General features: G+C 45.4%; 1 protein-coding gene across 1 annotated transcript; it reads left to right on the top strand.

Annotated features, from left to right (window-relative positions):
* Positions 1–7334: 7334 nt before the first annotated feature.
* LOC143502064 (eukaryotic translation initiation factor 4 gamma 1-like) lies at positions 7335–19932 on the top strand. The gene is made up of 7 exons (XM_076995243.1): positions 7335–7565; positions 7819–7885; positions 8000–8301; positions 8974–9354; positions 9999–10136; positions 10298–10479; positions 19911–19932. Exons 1-7 carry the CDS (start codon positions 7350–7352, stop codon positions 19930–19932), a joined length of 1308 nt encoding a protein of 435 aa, XP_076851358.1. The 5' UTR covers positions 7335–7349.

Here is a 19932-nt window from a genome sequence, read left to right as displayed (position 1 = left end):
AATTAATGCGACGCTGAAGGAGGTTACATTTAGCCGGGTTGAGGGACAGATTGGCCTCCTTCGCTAAGCCCAGTACCAACTCTAGGTTGGCCAGCGCAGACTCGAAGCCCGTAGCATGGACCAGCACGTCATCCAAATACACCACACATTTACTGCTCGGAACCCCAGACAACACTCGCTCCATTAACCGCTCGAAAGTGGCCGGCGCGTTACAGAGCCCGAAGGGGAGGACCTTGAAGTGCCAAAGACCTGCACCGATCGAAAACGCAGTCTTCTCCTTCGCTGACTCGTCCAACGGGACCTGCCAGTACCCGCTACGCAGGTCCAGGGAGCTGAACCAGTCTGAGCCAGCTAACCGCTCGAGTGTGTCGTCTACTCGCGGCATCGGGTAAGAGTCGAGTTTAGTCACAGCATTTAAACGTCGGTAGTCGACGCAAAACCGCCATGAACCGTCCTTCTTCTTGGCTAGGACCACGGGGGCAGACCATGAACTATTTGAAGGCTCAATTACGCCGGCCGCTGCCATTTCGCGGATTTGGCGTTCGGCTGCCACACGCTTGGTTAAAGGGAGGCGATGCGGTCTCAGGCGGACAGGTTTTGCGTCGCCCGTGTCAATCGCGTGGCTCGCCAGCCCCGTCCTCGAACAATCACGCTCGCTCACAGCGAACAGTCCCCTATAGCGATTCAGCAGCTCGCTGAGTAGCTCGCCCTGCGACGCGGACAGGCCCACGCTACATCTAAGCCACAGCTCATGGACCGGGTCCCCCGGTGACGGAGACAGCATTTCTCGACTCACTGGCACAGCTGATGTAACGCACGAACGTGAGGCTGCATCATCTCCACAGCACACGTCAACTCTTCGCCCGTTTAGCGACAACTCCCCCTGTCTATAGTCGATAACAGCCCCGTTCTTCCCCAAGAAGTCATTACCGAGGATGCAGCGATCAAACACATCCCCGACCCAGAACTCATGCGCCACGGGTCCCTGCCCGAAGTCAAAGGAGACATTGGTGCGCCCTAGCAGCTCAAACCGCTCGCCGGTTACTGATATTAAATTCCCCCGGACCCACTCCACAGCATCGGGCCCCCCCGAGCAATCATTAATCAGTTCAGGCCTAATTAAGGAGACCGAAGACCCCGTGTCAATCAGAGCGGTAACAGAGATATCGCCAAACTTACATGAAATATGCCAGTCACGTTGTCCGGCGATTCTCGAAACAACGAAAGAGGGGTGGCCAGTGAGAACCGGAGTCGCCGCGCCCCTCACCGGGCGGCTCCTTGCTCGTTTCCCGAGCCGTTGCACTGGCTGGCTTTGTGGCCGTGAGCCCCGCAATTCCAGCAGACCAGTCGGTGGCTTGCTTGGCGGTCGTGTGGGCGGGTCTGACGGGGCATCCTGTTAAGGCAGTCACCGGTGAAGATTTGTTCTGCCCTGACGGCCTCGTCCACGGCAGCGTCGAGAGTGGTCGGGTTGTACAGGCGGACGTGTCTCCTCAGCTCAGCCGGCTCCACCGCGCCCAGAAAAAAATCTAGTTCTAACTGCCGTTGGGCCTCGCGTGGGAACAGGGGGTAGGCCAGGCGAACCAACAGTGCCAGCTCCGACGCCAACACTCTCAGGCCTTCTCCCCGAGCACGGCGACGTCCCGCCAAGAGCTGCTTCGCCGTCGACTCGTCCGGTTGCCGCCCGAACCTGCTCCTCAGTGCCGCTTTGAGTGGCGTCAGCGCGTTCCTGTCCTCCGCTGGGAGCCCGACTAGAACCCTGAGCGCAGGTCCCCGTAGCGCCAGGCACAGTTGAACCGCCGTCTCAGCGTCCGACCAGCTTTCGTAGTTGGCGACGGCATCGAGCTGAGCCTCGAACGCTGCCCAATCCGCTTCGCCGTCATAGCCAGGCAGGCTGAGCCGGCGTGTCGGGCCGGTCGTCGCTTCCGTTGCCGATGTACGCGTGGCGGCGGGAGGTAACGTCTCGTGGCGCGTCCCGGCGGGTGGTGGTAACATCTCGTCGCGCGTGTGGCGCGTCCCAGCGGGCGGTGGTAACATCTCGTCGCGCGTGTGGCGCGTCCCAGCGGGTGGTGGTAACATCTCGTCGCGCGTGTGGCGCGTCCCGGCGGGTGTCGTTCTGCGTCCGAGGGACGGTGGTACGATGTCGCTTGGCCCGTCAAGATGATGTCTGACCGATTTCCTGCCGTTCCTTCGCTTCTCTCTCAGCCCTGCTTCAAGCCGTTCGAGCTCTCCGGAAAGGTGGAATATTTCATCACGGAGAGCCACTTCTGACACCAATTGTGGCGTGGTGTGGTAGAAAGAAGTTGCAGAGAAGTCCATTCTCCAAACAGAACAGAGGTTTTATTGTTCTTTGTAATAAAACTGGCACTCACAGGCACAATCAGTATAACTCGAGGCCTAAATGAGGTACGCCTTGCACATGAAACACAGGGGGAGGTCATGACGACGGCAACGTTACACATACATGGAGGGGAAACTAAGATAATGCACAGGTACACAAAAGGATGGACCGGGGTGACTTAACTAATAAAACACAATAAATAATCATTAAAAACACTATACAAACATAAACATCGCATAATTAAACACAACAGGGCCGGGGCCGCAAGGGCTCATGGGTAATGGTGTCACCCTCCGGCACCCCCCATTGGCCCGACGCTACATTATTTTCACACACACACACACACACACACACACACACACACACACACACACACACACACACACACACACACACACATCTTGGTGAAGCGTACTTACTGGCCATGGCCTCCACTAGACACAGCCAAATGAAAACATGAGCATAGTATTAAAAATGCGTCCACAACACTGTTGTCATTAACGTACCCTTTACCGCCTTGTGTTACAATCTGAAGATGAGGTGTTGGTCAGCCTTTTCTCATAATATCCACTTTTTCGTTGAATGGCCGTCTTGAAAATGGTTGTTATCCTGCGATTCCATGCTTTCCGCTTGTAAAACCTCACGCTAGTGCTGGCTAGCAGCTGCTAACTAGCTAGCACACGAGCTAAAAGCTCACGAGACACCAACCACGACGCACGAGGACCAGCGAGCAGTGTTGCCAACTCCTCAGTAAGGAAAGTAGCTATTGGTTGTCCTTAAAGTCGCTAGAAGTCGCTAAATGACGTCACCACTTAATTTGCATAATACATGTTTTTGAAGTTGTAAAGGAATAACGTTGGGAGAGAAAATGAGTAAAAAAACACCCTAAATATGTTAGAACTACAAATGAACAACATCTGTTGCCTTTGAAATAGGCAGTCACTTCTCAAAAGAACATGGCTTTAATGTTTTGTATAAATAATTTTTACGTAAATTACAACGATTTTTTGCTGTGTTGTTAAATGTTAGTATAAGAGTAGCAGTTAGCAGGATTGAATGAGGTGAAGAATGGCTGAGACTGGGTGAGTTAAATGCAGTGATTTCTTTTCGTGTCTCACTGAAGACTAAAGCATTTATATTTACATCCCGCTCTGTAAATACGGGGCGGGGCGTCAGCGGCAGCTTTGGGCATGCGCAGTTCATTTGCAGTGTGGACGTGGAGACTGCACTGAGTGTTGTGGGGCGGGGCTCACGGCAGCACCCGCCCCAGAGGACAGCAACTGAAGAGCGTGTGTGTTCAGAGTCTCCAAAAGTCGCTAGATTTGTCGCTAGTCGCTTTTTACTACAAAAAGTCTCTAGAGGGTCTGAAAAATTGCTAAATATAGCGACAAAGTCGCTAAGTTGACAACACTGCCAGTGAGAATACCCTGAGACCATTGGACAAGCCCCCACCATTCTAATTCGAAATATGATTGGTTGATAAAACAGCCCCCTTGTTTTATATCCGTTACCATAGCACCCCTTGTTTTATTAGCATGATGTCACAAAGCGGCAACTGTATATAAACTCGTGCTGAGAGTCATTTGCGGTATACAGACAGAGGAGAGCAGTACGCGGTCTTGGACATAGTTACAAGATTTATTTACGACAGCATATAGACTTCAGCTACGCAGATTGCTGCAGAGGTATGTATGTCTTTTGGACTTTTAGCGCTAAGGATTTCTGACGTTCCTTTGACTTTAATTATAGGGCTTGAAAAGCCCTATATTGTTATTCCTTTTCTCCAAATTTCTGCAATGAATGCGGCCCGAACCGCTTAACGTACAGACTCCGTTCGAACTGCGTTTCGAAGGTCTCGGCTCTGTGTGGTGTGCTATCCGTTTTTGGAGTCGATTAGAGTTATAGATTTTAATAGAATTGAGTTTAAAATGAAAAATGGCCCTATTAAAATGAATGGTGGAATGTTCAGAATTTCAAATCATCACTGCCAGTTAGAGTGTGAGCTGGCATAAAAAATGATCAAAACGTTCTTGGATAAACTGCTGTAAAATCCTTACACCTTGACCTAGACGCTCCATTTAAATTTTAAATGGGAGAGAAACTTGTCCTTTCTGGCACGCCGAGATATCTAATCATTTGATGAATTAGTTTTAGAGTTATGAGCATTTGTTTGGCACTAGACACAGAAAACTGCCCCATTGGCCCCCATATAAATATATCAGAATCAGAATCAGCTTTGTTGAGATTTTTGTGTGTTTTTAACTTGTCATAAATCAGTCATTTTTGGGTCAAACCACACCAATATATATCAAAATCATCAGCAAGGGGTCCTCTCTCACACAATCTCTTCGGTGAAGCGATAGGTTAAATGGGTCCCGAACTACGACCGTTTGATCGGAGGGTGCAAATCACATAAAACAAGGCTTCTCCACTCAGAGTGGCAGAGACAGAGTGTCAGTTATTTTTGAATGTCTCTCCCCCTCCCCTACACACGCACGCGCACACACATGCATCTCTCATACCCACTACACACAGTCACACACATATACGCCACACAGACACACACACATACATACATGCAGATGGGGCAGATGGAGCAGAGGGGCAGATGGGCCAGATGGAGCAGAGGGGCAGCTAGAGCAGAGGGGCAGATGGAACAGAGGGGCAGATGGGGCAGATGGAGAAGAGGGGCAGATGGAGCAGAGGGGCAGATGGGGCAAAGGGGCAGATGAGGTAGATGGGCAAATGGGGCAGATAGAGCAGAGGGGCAGATGAGGGAGAGGGGCAAATGGGGCAGACAGAGCAGAGGGGCAGATGGGGCAGATAGAGCAGAGGGGCAGATGAGGGAGAGGGGCAAATGGGGCAGATGGAGCAGAGGGGCTGATGGGGCAGATGGAGTAGAGGGGGCCGATGGAGCAGAGGGTCAAATGGGGCAAATGGAACAGAGGGGCAGATGAGGGAGAGGGGCAAATGGGGCAGATAGAGCAGAGGGGCAGATGGAGCAGAGGGGGTGATGGAGCAGAGGGGCAGATGGAGCAGAGGGGGCACACCTTTTCAAGCCCTATAGTATTTCCTTCAGGAAATGCAAGTCTAGTTTACCTCAAAGATTGAACTCTAAGCCGGTATGCTTGATTTACAATGAAAGCCTGTCAGTGTTAAAAGAATATAACAATTGGAGGCACCATGTTGAGAAACACCAAGCTTTTGGGACAGCATTGCCTGAAGGGACAGAGGAGAGGGCAACTAAGGTGCAGAGCCTGCTAGCTTCTTATAACAGGAGCTGTTCCACATTACTAAAGACATTTACAGCACAAGAGAGGCCACAGCCGCCTCACTGCGAGTGTCATGAAATTTAGCAAAGAAAAAATGACCCTTCACTGATTCTGAAACTGTCAGAGACTGCATGTTTGTAATATTAGACGAGGTAATCCACGACGATAAAATCAAAGCCAGTGTGACATCTGCAGTCAAAAGCGTGCACACAGCACAGTTGTGTGTATGTGCGCTTCTGTGATGCGGGACACCAATGTTTTCACGAGGAGCTGTCTACAGGGTTTTGAGACTGCTCGGGCGCAAAAGATGGCTCATTATTTTAACTCAACAAATTCTCTGTAGTGTAACATGGAGAGTATATTTCTTCAATTTTGTGGTTTAGTGCCATATGTTCATATTAATGTGCTGTCATTCATATTTTAGCGTGGTCACTGTTAATTGATTTAAGTGCAAAACCTCTGACTTTAAAACATTTCAGTAATAAACCAGAACTCGCAGATGATGAACTCTCAACAGCAGCTGCAGTTCCCCATCTCCGAGGACGCTGCCTACTTCCTTCCAGCTGGACAGGTAATGCTAATGATAGTGTTCAACGTGAATTTAAAAACACCTTGTTACCTTTCCAAGCTGAAATGATTAGTGTGTGTGTGTCGTAGTACTACCCTCAGTACGTGTCCTTGGCCCAGCAGTTCCCTGTGGTCTATCCTGACTGGAGCTCTGCATACGGTGAGGAGAGGCTCTTAACTCAACATAGATTTTGTTAAATGTTAAATGGCCAGTGTAAATGAAAGAGAAAAAAAATGGGGTGGAGCCTAAGGTTTTATCTGATTGTGCCTTGTTTTCTCCAGGTGAGCCGTATTATTACCCTACGCAGGCCCAGTACCTTTCTTCAGGGCCAACTACACCCATCATATTGAGCTCTGCCCTGCAGCAGCAGGCCCCACCCCCTCAGTATGCCCTGCCCCAGCAGTTCCCTGTAGCCAATGAGCCCACGGGTTTCTACTATGGCACCTATCTTGACTGGAGCTCTGCGTACGGTGAGGAGAGGCTCTTAACTCAACATAGATTTTGTTAAATGTTAAATGGCCAGTGTAAATGAAGGAGAAAAAAAGACTTCTTTTCCCTCTCCACATTGGGGTGGAGCCTAAGGTGTTATCTGATTGTGCCTTGTCTCCTCCAGGTGAGCCGTATTATTACCCTACGCAGGCCCAGTACCTTTCTTCAGGGCCAACTACACCCATCATACTGAGCTCTGCCCTGCAACAGCAGGCCCCACCCCCTCAGTATGCTCTGCCCCAGCAGTTCCCTGTAGCCAATGAGCCCACGGGTTTCTACTATGGCACCTATGCTGACTGGAGCTCTGCGTACGGTGAGGAGAGGCTCTTAACTCAACATAGATTTTGTTAAATGTTAAATGGCCAGTGTAAATGAAGGAGAAAAAAAATGGGGTGGAGCCTAAGGTTTTATCTGATTGTGCCTTGTTTTCTCCAGGTGAGCCGTATTATTACCCTACGCAGGCCCAGTACCTTTCTTCAGGGCCAACTACACCCATCATACTGAGCTCTGCCCTGCAGCAGCAGGCCCCACCCCCTCAGTATGCCCCGCCCCAGCAGTTCCCTGTAGCCAATGAGCCCATGGGTTTCTACTACGGCACCTATGCTGACTGGAGCTCTGCGTACGGTGAGGAGAGGCTCTTAACTCAACATAGATTTTGTTAAATGTTAAATGGCCAGTGTAAATGAAGGAGAAAAAACGACTTCCTTTCCCTCTCCACATTGGGGTGGAGCCTAAGGTGTTATCTGATTGTGCCTTGTTTCCTCCAGGTGTGCCGTATTACCCTACGCAGGACCAGTACCAGTCTTCAGGGCCCATCATATTGAGCTCTGCCCTGCAGCAGCAGGCCCCACCCCCTCAGTATGCCCTGCCCCAACAGCGCAGGAGAGAGTGCCAGCAGGTGAGGAGCTGGAAAGGTTGCCTGCTTGAACCTGGTCTCACTCCCAAAAACCATGTCCCACAGATTAGAATACCAGACCCCAAACAGGGTGGATGTGATGTCACGGAAGAGATTATGTCCGGGGCAAGAAACGCATCTACGCCCACACCCATTCAGCTGAGCTCAATACGAAAGGCCTATGTATATGCTTGCATTACGTTAAAATGTTTGTAATTGCTCCAAATTTGACAATGTTCCCCACTCTTTTCCTCAGACTGTGGTCGCAGTGCAGACCGATGATGAAAGCACGCCACCTACAGCTACTGTAGTGATTCCACCCGGTAAGTGTGTTTTCTTAATGTTATTATATCATGTTTTTGTATTTTATTAACTTGGAAACCGAATTGAAATTGCACCTTGTTCAGATGATCATGGGAAACCTGTGTCTATGCCAGCAGCTGCCTCAACCCCCCCGCCTCCATCTAAGGTGCCCGAGCTGGTGGTTCCTTCAAAACTGACAACGGAGCCTAACCTGTCCCAGGGTCTCCAACTGGCCTCACCACTGAGCACAGTGCCTGTTGGACAAGACTCCGATTTCGGAGCGTCTGCCTCCCCGCCACCTCCTCTGACGGACCTTCCTCCAGCAGACATCCCTGCTCTTGAGCCCAAGATGGGTGAGAGTATGGATGCGCCATTGGTATCGGAAGCAGTGCCCCAAGCAGAGAAGGAGCCTGTTGAGGCCCCTTTGGAGCCAGAGGTATGTGCTACTTCTGCTGATGGGCCGAAAGCTGAAAACATCTACATTTGGCAAATGTCTATCCAAAGCCAAAATTGCAGTCGCTGCCATTGCTATTCGACCAGTTTCCATAGTTGAACATGTACAAGGGGTAATGTCATGTCAGAGTTGGAGGAAATTCAGACAAAGAGCGCAATCCTTACTAATATTTAAGGCAGATATAGTGGGGATGTATACAACTCTATTGTTTTTGAAAAAATTGTTTTTGGGACAGTCTCTGTTTGCATTAATGAGTCTTAAGAGACTCTGTCATACAGGAGAGAAACCTGTTGAATTAGCATTTTTTGACTTTGCCAAAACTATTTTTCCAGATATATTTGTCATCTTTGAAGTTTTCTTAAAAATATTTAAAAGTCTCGTCTCGTTATCGTGAACCCAATATCATATCTCGTCTTTGGAGATGAGTGCCACACTTTGGACACTCCTGCTTTAAAGGCACATGTAAATGGACATTCTACATTGTAGAGCATCATGGGATTTGCTCTAGAGTCTAGATTGTTTACTAGCCATGCTGGTGTTGTTGGTTTATGCTAGTTTCACTTGGAGCTGTTGGTTACACCCTTAGTGTGAATTATAGGGGACTTAGTTGAGCTGATTGTCTTAATTAAGATTAACCCCCCACCCCCCCTCCAGCCTCCAGTTTCGAGGTCCTCACAGTGCCAGCGCAAAAGTCCACGCAAGATCATCACCAGTGTCTCATTCAGCAACGACATCCAGCTGAACAAGGCGGAGAAGGCGTGGAGGCCCTCAATGAAGAAGGTGCGCGCCCACAAGGCTGAAGCTGACGAGGAGAACCTGGAGGTGGCCAAGACCCTGGACCTGCTGCGACGTGTGCGCAGCATCCTGAACAAGCTCACGCCACAGATGTTCCAGCCACTGATGAAGCAGCTGACGGAGCTGAGCATGGACACGGAGGAGCGGCTCAAGGGAGTCGTCGATCTTGTATACGAGAAGGCCATCTCTGAGCCCAAGTTCTCCGTGACTTATGCTAAATTGTGTCGCTGCCTGATGATGGTGAGTGTGCACATGCCCACGCGCGAATGGCCAGTTCCACATGTGACCTCTATCTTGTCCCATGTGTTTCTGCAGCTAAACTGCACCAATGGGACTGAGGAGTTCAGGAGGTTGTTCATGTTTTGTTTATTGTTAAAGCTGGACACTGTAATGCATGCATTTCACCAAGTGTTCAGAAACAGCAACTGCCCTCCCAAGACTTCTGATTGGTCAGAAAGGGAGGAATGAACTGCTTTGATCTGTGTCCTCTGTCCATGCTGTGCAATTACTGGCCAAGGACACAGAATAATGAAAGGGCATAATTTAGTGTGTCTGAAGAGATCTATCTATCTATCTATCTATCTATCTATCTATCTATCTGTCTGTCTGTCTGTCTGTCTGTCTGTCTGTCTGTCTGTACGTCTGACTGACTGACTGACTGTCTGACTGATGCCAATGTACATAAATTAACAAAAGGCAACTTTTTCTTATCTGTGATGGCAGTTAAAGTAGTATGTGTTGAGCAGTGATATTTCAAGCTTATCCTAAATTTGCACACAGGTCAGAAAGCAAAATTTGCACCCTGGCTACATGTGTTAATGTTGCTAGTCATGAAAAAACCTCTTATTCACTTGTGCTTGTTGCTTGCTCTTCATGGTACCCAGCTGAAAGTGCCCACCTCTGATAAGTCAGGAGGCACAGTGAATTTTGGAAGGCTGCTGCTCAATTGCTGCCAGAAGGAGTTTGCGAAGGACAAGGACAGCAACGAGCGCAAGCAGAAGGAGCTGGAAGCCGCATCAGAGGTGCGACAGTCTCACCATCTTGATAGTGCACCTTCCCTCCAAGTGCACATCATTGGATGTGTATTGTTAGCGTGAAGTCCAGTCGTTTTAGTTGTGTTAAATGTGCCGTATATCCGGGCCTCGTCTCGTGTTAACGCCAACCCCCCGATATTTCCCGCCAGGATGAGGAGCGTCAGCGCCTGATCGAGGAGCTGGACGCCATGAAGGACGAGGCCCGCCACCGTTCCCTCGGTAACATCAAGTTTATCGGGGAGCTGTTTAAGGTGGAGATGCTGTCGGAGCTTATATTGCATGACTGTATAGTCAAGCTGCTCCAGAAGAGCCACAGCGAGGAAAGACTAGAGTGTCTCTGCATCCTACTCTCCACCATTGGCAAGGACATCGAGAAGGCCAAGGTATCATGCGCTTATGTTCCTCCTACCTGGCTGTTAACTCTTGGCGGTAGTTTTTACCAGGCGGTAGCCACAAGCATGCTAACGAGAGTCTTGTTTTTGACTAATCAGCCCAAAATGGACCACTATTGCAGCTACATAAGTAAAATAATAAACGCGAGGAAGACCTCATTGAGGATCCGCTGCAAACTGCAAGATGTCCTGGACCTCAGACAGGTAAGTGTTACACACCCATCCGTTGGACTTCTTCAGTGTCTCTACAAATGTTTCCTTGCTTTCATTAATTTATACTCGAATGCTTACTGTACAAGTATAGTTTATAGAACAGCCATTGACCAGCTTCAGTATTTGAGTGTGGAGGTTTCATTGCTAGTCATGCAGAGGTGGTTGGACTGCTTTCCTTTTGCAGGTTTGCTTTTCTTAATTGCCCATCCTGACAAGGTGGCTGCCGTGTTGAATGCATTTTGAAAGCGCTCCTCTCTTTCCAACTATGGTAGAATAACTGGGTGCCCCGGAGGGGTGACCAGGGCCCCAAGACCATCGTCGAGATCCACAAAGAGGCAAACTTGGAGGAGCAGAGGGAGCAGATCAAGGTACCTGAGCAGCTCCTGCCTAAGAAGGACTCCAGTCAGGCGTGTTGGTCACGACGGGGCCCACCCGTCCGGAGGCCGCATCACCCAACCTCAGGAAGATGCCTGGAATTCGGTGCCCATCATTACCAAGACCAGGGTCTCGGCGGGTCCTTTAAAAGGCTTAAATAAAAAATTTTTAAGGTCTTTAAATGTATTGAATTACATTCTTTTTTGAAGAGTGGCATTAAATTTCATCTAAGGGGAGTGAAAAAGCTATTAATGTCCAAAAAGACAAAAAATATTTTCAATTCTACTTCTACAGCGCAAGTCTCAGTCTAACCACACAGTAAAAAAGAAGCATGGTTGGACTAGTATAACACGGCTAAATCAGCCACAGTTTCATTTCAAATTCAATTCAAATACCAATTAAAACAGTAGTATTTTGAACCCATGATTGTTCTTCTATAAAAACATTCACATACACACAGTAGCGCCATTCACTCTAGTTCTCTTGCCAAGTGCATGTGTGCCATGTCTTGCTATTTGTTATCCATCTTAAAATCAATTTATTTACTTAAAAAACCAAGGGCTGATGCAGGAATACCCTCAACTTGGTGATGTCGCCTTAAAGATTCTCCTACCTTTTGCTTCGACATATTTGTAGAAATATTGCCATATTTGAGGCAAGGTTCTCAAAAATGACCATTCAAAAGTAAATACTGCAATCGTGCACAAATTATTTGATGATTTGAGGCTGTGTTTATCAGACATTGTGCTAATAATTTGCAAGGCAAAGCAGGTCTCACATTAACATGGACTACCTGAAAGCTTTGGAGGGGCCCAGCTTGAGAATTCATGTTTTTGCCATGGTAATGGTCTTAATTTTTATTCTTGGAGGTCTTAAGTCATTAAATTTGTAGGTCAACAATGTGCAGATACTCTGCAAGACGCGGCCCATCGACATTGCCTGCAGGACATAAGAATTTGGCTGTCCAATAATTTTTAAAAATGGAATGATGGCCAAACAGAGGCTATTATTATTATTTTTTTATCCAGACAGTGTTACACCAAATGCTAAACATCTGGAGCCTTTATTAATAAATACTCAGAGCTACGTAAGGAATCTCAGCGTTCTCTTTGATTCCACACTTACATTTGATAAACAGATAGTTCCAGTTTTTATCAGCTAAGGAAAATCTCTAAGCTCAAATCTATTTTAACTTTTAAAGATATGGAAACAGTTGTTCATGCTTTTATTACATCATGGCTTGATTACTGTAATTCTCTGTATTTGGGTATCAACCAATCAGCTCTGTCACGCCTTCAGCTTGTTCAAAATGCAGCAGCTAGGCTCCTGACTGGAACTAAGAAAAGGGAGCATATTTCTCCAGTGTTGGCCTCCCTACATTGGCTGCCTGTTAAGTTCAAATTAAATTTAAGTTAACCTTACAAATTCATGTTTGACTGAATATGCCCTCTTAAAGTATGTAGGCATACCGTACTATTTTCATGTTTAACTGAATAAACCATTGAACACGAGTAGCCTACATTTTATTGAGCATGTTTTTTTTCTTCAAGTATCAAAGTAGAACAGCTTTCTCAATCAGTTATTGATGCATTTTGAAAACAGGAGATCCTCTGTATAAAGAACCCTTATCTCAAAAACGGACTTTTAATCATTACTTGGGTAGCACGCATATTCCGAATGAGCCATTTTAATCTAGATTAATTAAGATTAGTTTCAAGATTTCAGTGAGATTAATCTAGATTTAAAAAAAATAATCTATGGCCACCCCTAATTTTAAATAAAGAAAATATTGTCATTTTCAGAGCAAGATAGCCTATAGTCGTCTGACAAAAAGACAGAAAACTATCATTTAAAATTGGGTGAATGCTATTGTCTAATTGCTTGTCTCATGCCTGTGCTATTTTCTAGCTCCACCCTTTTAGCTGTGCTGCCATAGCTAGATTTGCTGGAGCCTTGCACACTATAGTCCATTAATTTATACTTCTCTGTACTAAGGCATGCCTAATGATCTTGTCTCTCCTCTTGATGAGGTAAACCTACTCCTGACATCATGCTGCTACTGAGTCTCAACCTGTTCCAGCTGTTATGGTCCCCCTGCTTCACCCCAACTCCACTGCGCTGGACAGATGTTCCTGTGCCAGATGTTTTTCAGACATACGTACACCCAGCAAATCCTTAATCAGAACACACTGACATGTTGTTCATTCCCTTATCTGTGTGTCTGCACCTCACTTAGAATCTCTCTCCCTGGACTTTTCCATTCCCCTACATCCAGTCTACTGTACCTCCTCTCCTGATAAGGAGAACACCAATCACACATATGGTTTATTATTCTTACCAAATTGTCTTAAGACCCATCTATTTTGTTCTGTATTCAACTACACATATTATCATTAAACTTTAGAAGTCTTTCCTGATACTTGTGTGTTGTGAATCTGTTCTCCTGGTTCCTGAAGTGTTCACTTAGGGTGACCGGATCAGAGATGGTGAAAAAGAGGACACCTCAGCGTGGGCATATAGTTGATATTTATATGAAAATGCTTTACTGGCCCTTAACAAACACTGCAGAAAAAAAACACTGCCCATAAAGGCTATTTGAACTCTTTTACATTTAAAATGTGCAAAACACAATTATACATTTCCATGACATTCTGTGCTGTGATAAATCATGTGTGGCTCTTTCTCACCAAGTCAAAGTGTTTGTGTTCTTCTTTTCAATGTCTTTACTTACTAAATAAAAATGGTAGCCTAAAAAATAAATACAAAATTTTAAAAATATTCTTTGTATTTGTCATTTAAAAAATTGTACACTAAGCCTATGGCTGATACTTTTCAGTCCACCTCATATTGGGCGTATTTTTCAGCAGACTGAATCTTTCCCAACAGTTGACGATTACTCATCATACTTCAGTTTTACTATTAGGTTACTATTACATCATACTTCAGTGACATGAATTAAGCATGTTAGGTCTCATTGGTGACCCACATGAGGTGAGGTGATGGGGTGAGGTAACCATCACCCTTCCTCTTCGTCATCGGGCCAAGGTCTCCTTGTTCTCCAGATGTACCATTCTGACGCAAGATCAGGCCGTGCTGCTCACCGGTTTGTACGTGTCTTTCTCCTTTGACTGTCATGAGATCACCAAGTGTTCAGAAACAACAACTGCCCTCCCAAGACTTCTGATTGGTCAGAAAGGGAGGAATGAACTGCTTTGATCTGTGTCCTCTGTCCATGCTGTGCAATTACTGGCCAAGGACACAGAATAATGAAAGGGCATAATTTAGGAGAGTGTCTGAAGTGATCTATCTATCTATCTATCTATCTATCTATCTATCTATCTATCTATCTATCTATCTATCTATCTATCTATCTATCTATCTATCTATCTATCTATCTGTCTGTCTGTCTGTCTGTCTGTCTGTCTGTCTGTCTGTCTGTCCGTCTGACTGACTGACTGACTGTCTGACTGATGCCAATGTACATAAATTAACAAAAGGCAACTTTGTCTTATCTGTGATGGCAGTTAAAGTAGTATGTGTTGAGCAGTGATATTTCAAGCTTATCCTAAATTTGCACACAGGTCAGAAAGCAAAATTTGCACCCTGGCTACATTCATCTGTGTTAATGTTGCTAGTCATGAAAAAACCTCTTATTCACTTGTGCTTGTTGCTTGCTCTTCATGGTACCCAGCTGAAAGTGCCCACCTCTGATAAGTCAGGAGGCACAGTGAATTTTGGAAGGCTGCTGCTCAATTGCTGCCAGAAGGAGTTTGCGAAGGACAAGAACAGCAACGAGCGCAAGCAGAAGGAGCTGGAAGCCGCATCAGAGGTGCGACAGTCTCACCATCTTGATAGTGCACCTTCCCTCCAAGTGCACAACATTGGATGTGTATTGTTAGCGTGAAGTCCAGTCGTTTTAGTTGTGTTAAATGTGCCGTATATCCGGGCCTCGTCTCGTGTTAACGCCAACCCCCCGATATTTCCCGCCAGGATGAGGAGCGTCAGCGCCTGATCGAGGAGCTGGACGCCATAAAGGACGAGGCCCGCCACCGTTCCCTCGGTAACATCAAGTTTATCGGGGAGCTGTTTAAGGTGGAGATGCTGTCGGAGCTTATATTGCATGACTGTATAGTCAAGCTGCTCCAGAAGAGCCACAGCGAGGAAAGACTAGAGTGTCTCTGCATCCTACTCTCCACCATTGGCAAGGACATCGAGAAGGCCAAGGTATCATGCGCTTATGTTCCTCCTACCTGGCTGTTAACTCTTGGCGGTAGTTTTTACCAGGCGGTAGCCACAAGCATGCTAACGAGAGTCTTGTTTTTGACTAATCAGCCCAAAATGGACCACTATTGCAGCTACATAAGTAAAATAATAAACGCGAGGAAGACCTCATTGAGGATCCGCTGCAAACTGCAAGATGTCCTGGACCTCAGACAGGTAAGTGTTACACACCCATCCGTTGGACTTCTTCAGTGTCTCTACAAATGTTTCCTTGCTTTCATTAATTTATACTCGAATGCTTACTGTACAAGTATAGTTTATAGAACAGCCATTGACCAGCTTCAGTATTTGAGTGTGGAGGTTTCATTGCTAGTCATGCAGAGGTGGTTGGACTGCTTTCCTTTTGCAGGTTTGCTTTTCTTAATTGCCCATCCTGACAAGGTGGCTGCCGTGTTGAATGCATTTTGAAAGCGCTCCTCTCTTTCCAACTATGGTAGAATAACTGGGTGCCCCGGAGGGGTGACCAGGGCCCCAAGACCATCGTCGAGATCCACAAAGAGGCAAACTTGGAGGAGCAGAGGGAGCAGATCAAGGTACCTGAGCAGCTCCTGTCTAAGAAGGACTCCAGTCGGGCGTGTTGGTCACGACGGGGCCCACCCGTCCGGAGGCCGCATCACCCAACCTCAGGAAGATGCCTGGAATTCGGTGCCCATCATTACCAAGACCAGGGTCTCGGCGGGTCCTTTAAAAGGCTTAAATAAAAGATTTTTAAGGTCTTTAAATGTATTGAATTACATTCTTTTTTGAAGAGTGGCATTAAATTTCATCTAAGGGGAGTGAAAAAGTTATTAATGTCCAAAAAGACAAAAAATATTTTCAATTCTACTTCTACAACGCAAGTCTCAGTCTAACCACACAGTAAAAAAGAAGCATGGTTGGACTAGTATAACACGGCTAAATCAGCCACAGTTTCATTTCAAATTCAATTCAAATACCAATTAAAACAGTAGTATTTTGAACCCATGATTGTTCTTCTATAAAAACATTCACATACACACAGTAGCGCCATTCACTCTAGTTCTCTTGCCAAGTGCATGTGTGCCATGTCTTGCTATTTGTTATCCATCTTAAAATCAATTTATTTACTTAAAAAACCAAGGGCTGATGCAGGAATACCCTCAACTTGGTGATGTCGCCTTAAAGATTCTCCTACCTTTTGCTTCGACATATTTGTAGAAATATTGCCATATTTGAGGCAAGGTTCTCAAAAATGACCATTCAAAAGTAAATACTGCAATCGTGCACAAATGATTTGATGATTTGAGGCTGTGTTTATCAGACATTGTGCTAATAATTTGCAAGGCAAAGCAGGTCTCACATTAACATGGACTACCTGAAAGCTTTGGAGGGGCCCAGCTTGAGAATTCATGTTTTTGCCATGGTAATGGTCTTAATTTTTATTCTTGGAGGTCTTAAGTCATTAAATTTGTAGGTCAACAATGTGCAGATACTCTGCAAGACGCGGCCCATCGACATTGCCTGCAGGACATAAGAATTTGGCTGTCCAATAATTTTTAAAAAATGGAATGATGGCCAAACAGAGGCTATTATTATTATTTTTTTATCCAGACAGTGTTACACCAAATGCTAAACATCTGGAGCCTTTATTAATAAATACTCAGAGCTACGTAAGGAATCTCAGCGTTCTCTTTGATTCCACACTTACATTTGATAAACAGATAGTTCCAGTTTTTATCAGCTAAGGAAAATCTCTAAGCTCAAATCTATTTTAACTTTTAAAGATATGGAAACAGTTGTTCATGCTTTTATTACATCATGGCTTGATTACTGTAATTCTCTGTATTTGGGTATCAACCAATCAGCTCTGTCACGCCTTCAGCTTGTTCAAAATGCAGCAGCTAGGCTCCTGACTGGAACTAAGAAAAGGGAGCATATTTCTCCAGTGTTGGCCTCCCTACATTGGCTGCCTGTTAAGTTCAAATTAAATTTAAGTTAACCTTACAAATTCATGTTTGACTGAATATGCCCTCTTAAAGTATGTAGGCATACCGTACTATTTTCATGTTTAACTGAATAAACCATTGAACACGAGTAGCCTACATTTTATTGAGCATGTTTTTTTTCTTCAAGTATCAAAGTAGAACAGCTTTCTCAATCAGTTATTGATGCATTTTGAAAACAGGAGATCCTCTGTATAAAGAACCCTTATCTCAAAAACGGACTTTTAATCATTACTTGGGTAGCACGCATATTCTGAATGAGCCATTTTAATCTAGATTAATTAAGATTAGTTTCAAGATTTCAGTGAGATTAATCTAGATTTAAAAAAATAATCTATGGCCACCCCTAATTTTAAATAAAGAAAATATTGTCATTTTCAGAGCAAGATAGCCTATAGTCGTCTGACAAAAAGACAGAAAACTATCATTTAAAATTGGGTGAATGCTATTGTCTAATTGCTTGTCTCATGCCTGTGCTATTTTCTAGCTCCACCCTTTTAGCTGTGCTGCCATAGCTAGATTTGCTGGAGCCTTGCACACTATAGTCCATTAATTTATACTTCTCTGTACTAAGGCATGTCTAATGATCTTGTCTCTCCTCTTGATGAGGTAAACCTACTCCTGACATCATGCTGCTACTGAGTCTCAACCTGTTCCAGCTGTTATGGTCCCCCTGCTTCACCCCAACTCCACTGCGCTGGACAGATGTTCCTGTGCCAGATGTTTTTCAGACATACGTACACCCAGCAAATCCTTAATCAGAACACACTGACATGTTGTTCATTCCCTTATCTGTGTGTCTGCACCTCACTTAGAATCTCTCTCCCTGGACTTTTCCATTCCCCTACATCCAGTCTACTGTACCTCCTCTCCTGATAAGGAGAACACCAATCACACATATGGTTTATTATTCTTACCAAATTGTCTTAAGACCCATCTATTTTGTTCTGTATTCAACTACACATATTATCATTAAACTTTAGAAGTCTTTCCTGATACTTGTGTGTTGTGAATCTGTTCTCCTGGTTCCTGAAGTGTTCAATTAGGGTGACCGGATCAGAGATGGTGAAAAAGAGGACACCTCAGCGTGGGCATATAGTTGATATTTATATGAAAATGCTTTACTGGCCCTTAACAAACACTGCAGAAAAAAAACACTGCCCATAAAGGCTATTTGAACTCTTTTACATTTAAAATGTGCAAAACACAATTATACATTTCCATGACATTCTGTGCTGTGATAAATCATGTGTGGCTCTTTCTCACCAAGTCAAAGTGTTTGTGTTCTTCTTTTCAATGTCTTTACTTACTAAATAAAAATGGTAGCCTAAAAAATAAATACAAAATTTTAAAAATATTCTTTGTATTTGTCATTTAAAAAATTGTACACTAAGCCTATGGCTGATACTTTTCAGTCCACCTCATATTGGGCGTATTTTTCAGCAGACTGAATCTTTCCCAACAGTTGACGATTACTCATCATACTTCAGTTTTACTATTAGGTTACTATTACATCATACTTCAGTGACATGAATTAAGCATGTTAGGTCTCATTGGTGACCCACATGAGGTGAGGTGATGGGGTGAGGTAACCATCACCCTTCCTCTTCGTCATCGGGCCAAGGTCTCCTTGTTCTCCAGATGTACCATTCTGACGCAAGATCAGGCCGTGCTGCTCACCGGTTTGTACGTGTCTTTCTCCTTTGACTGTCATGAGATCACCAAGTGTTCAGAAACAGCAACTGCCCTCCCAAGACTTCTGATTGGTCAGAAAGGGAGGAATGAACTGCTTTGATCTGTGTCCTCTGTCCATGCTGTGCAATTACTGGCCAAGGACACAGAATAATGAAAGGGCATAATTTAGCAGAGTGTCTGAAGAGATCTATCTATCTATCTATCTATCTATCTATCTATCTATCTATCTATCTATCTATCTATTTATCTATCTATCTGTCCGTCTGTCTGTCCGTCTGTCTGTCTGTCTGTCTGTACGTCTGACTGACTGACTGACTGTCTGACTGATGCCAATGTACATAAATTAACAAAAGGCAACTTTGTCTTATCTGTGATGGCAGTTAAAGTAGTATGTGTTGAGCAGTGATATTTCAAGCTTATCCTAAATTTGCACACAGGTCAGAAAGCAAAATTTGCACCCTGGCTACATTCATCTGTGTTAATGTTGCTAGTCATGAAAAAACCTCTTATTCACTTGTGCTTGTTGCTTGCTCTTCATGGTACCCAGCTGAAAGTGCCCACCTCTGATAAGTCAGGAGGCACAGTGAATTTTGGAAGGCTGCTGCTCAATTGCTGCCAGAAGGAGTTTGCGAAGGACAAGGACAGCAACGAGCGCAAGCAGAAGGAGCTGGAAGCCGCATCAGAGGTGCGACAGTCTCACCATCTTGATAGTGCACCTTCCCTCCAAGTGCACATCATTGGATGTGTATTGTTAGAGTGAAGTCCAGTCGTTTTAGTTGTGTTAAATGTGCCGTATATCCGGGCCTCGTCTCGTGTTAACGCCAACCCCCGATATTTCCCGCCAGGATGAGGAGCGTCAGCGCCTGA

The sequence above is a fragment of the Brachyhypopomus gauderio genome, unplaced genomic scaffold (assembly GCF_052324685.1).
Source record: "Brachyhypopomus gauderio isolate BG-103 unplaced genomic scaffold, BGAUD_0.2 sc187, whole genome shotgun sequence".
In the NCBI taxonomy this organism is placed as follows: Eukaryota; Metazoa; Chordata; class Actinopteri; order Gymnotiformes; family Hypopomidae; genus Brachyhypopomus; species Brachyhypopomus gauderio.
The sequence above is the reverse complement of the archived record's forward strand: the minus strand, read 5'-3'. Positions and strand labels throughout refer to the sequence as shown.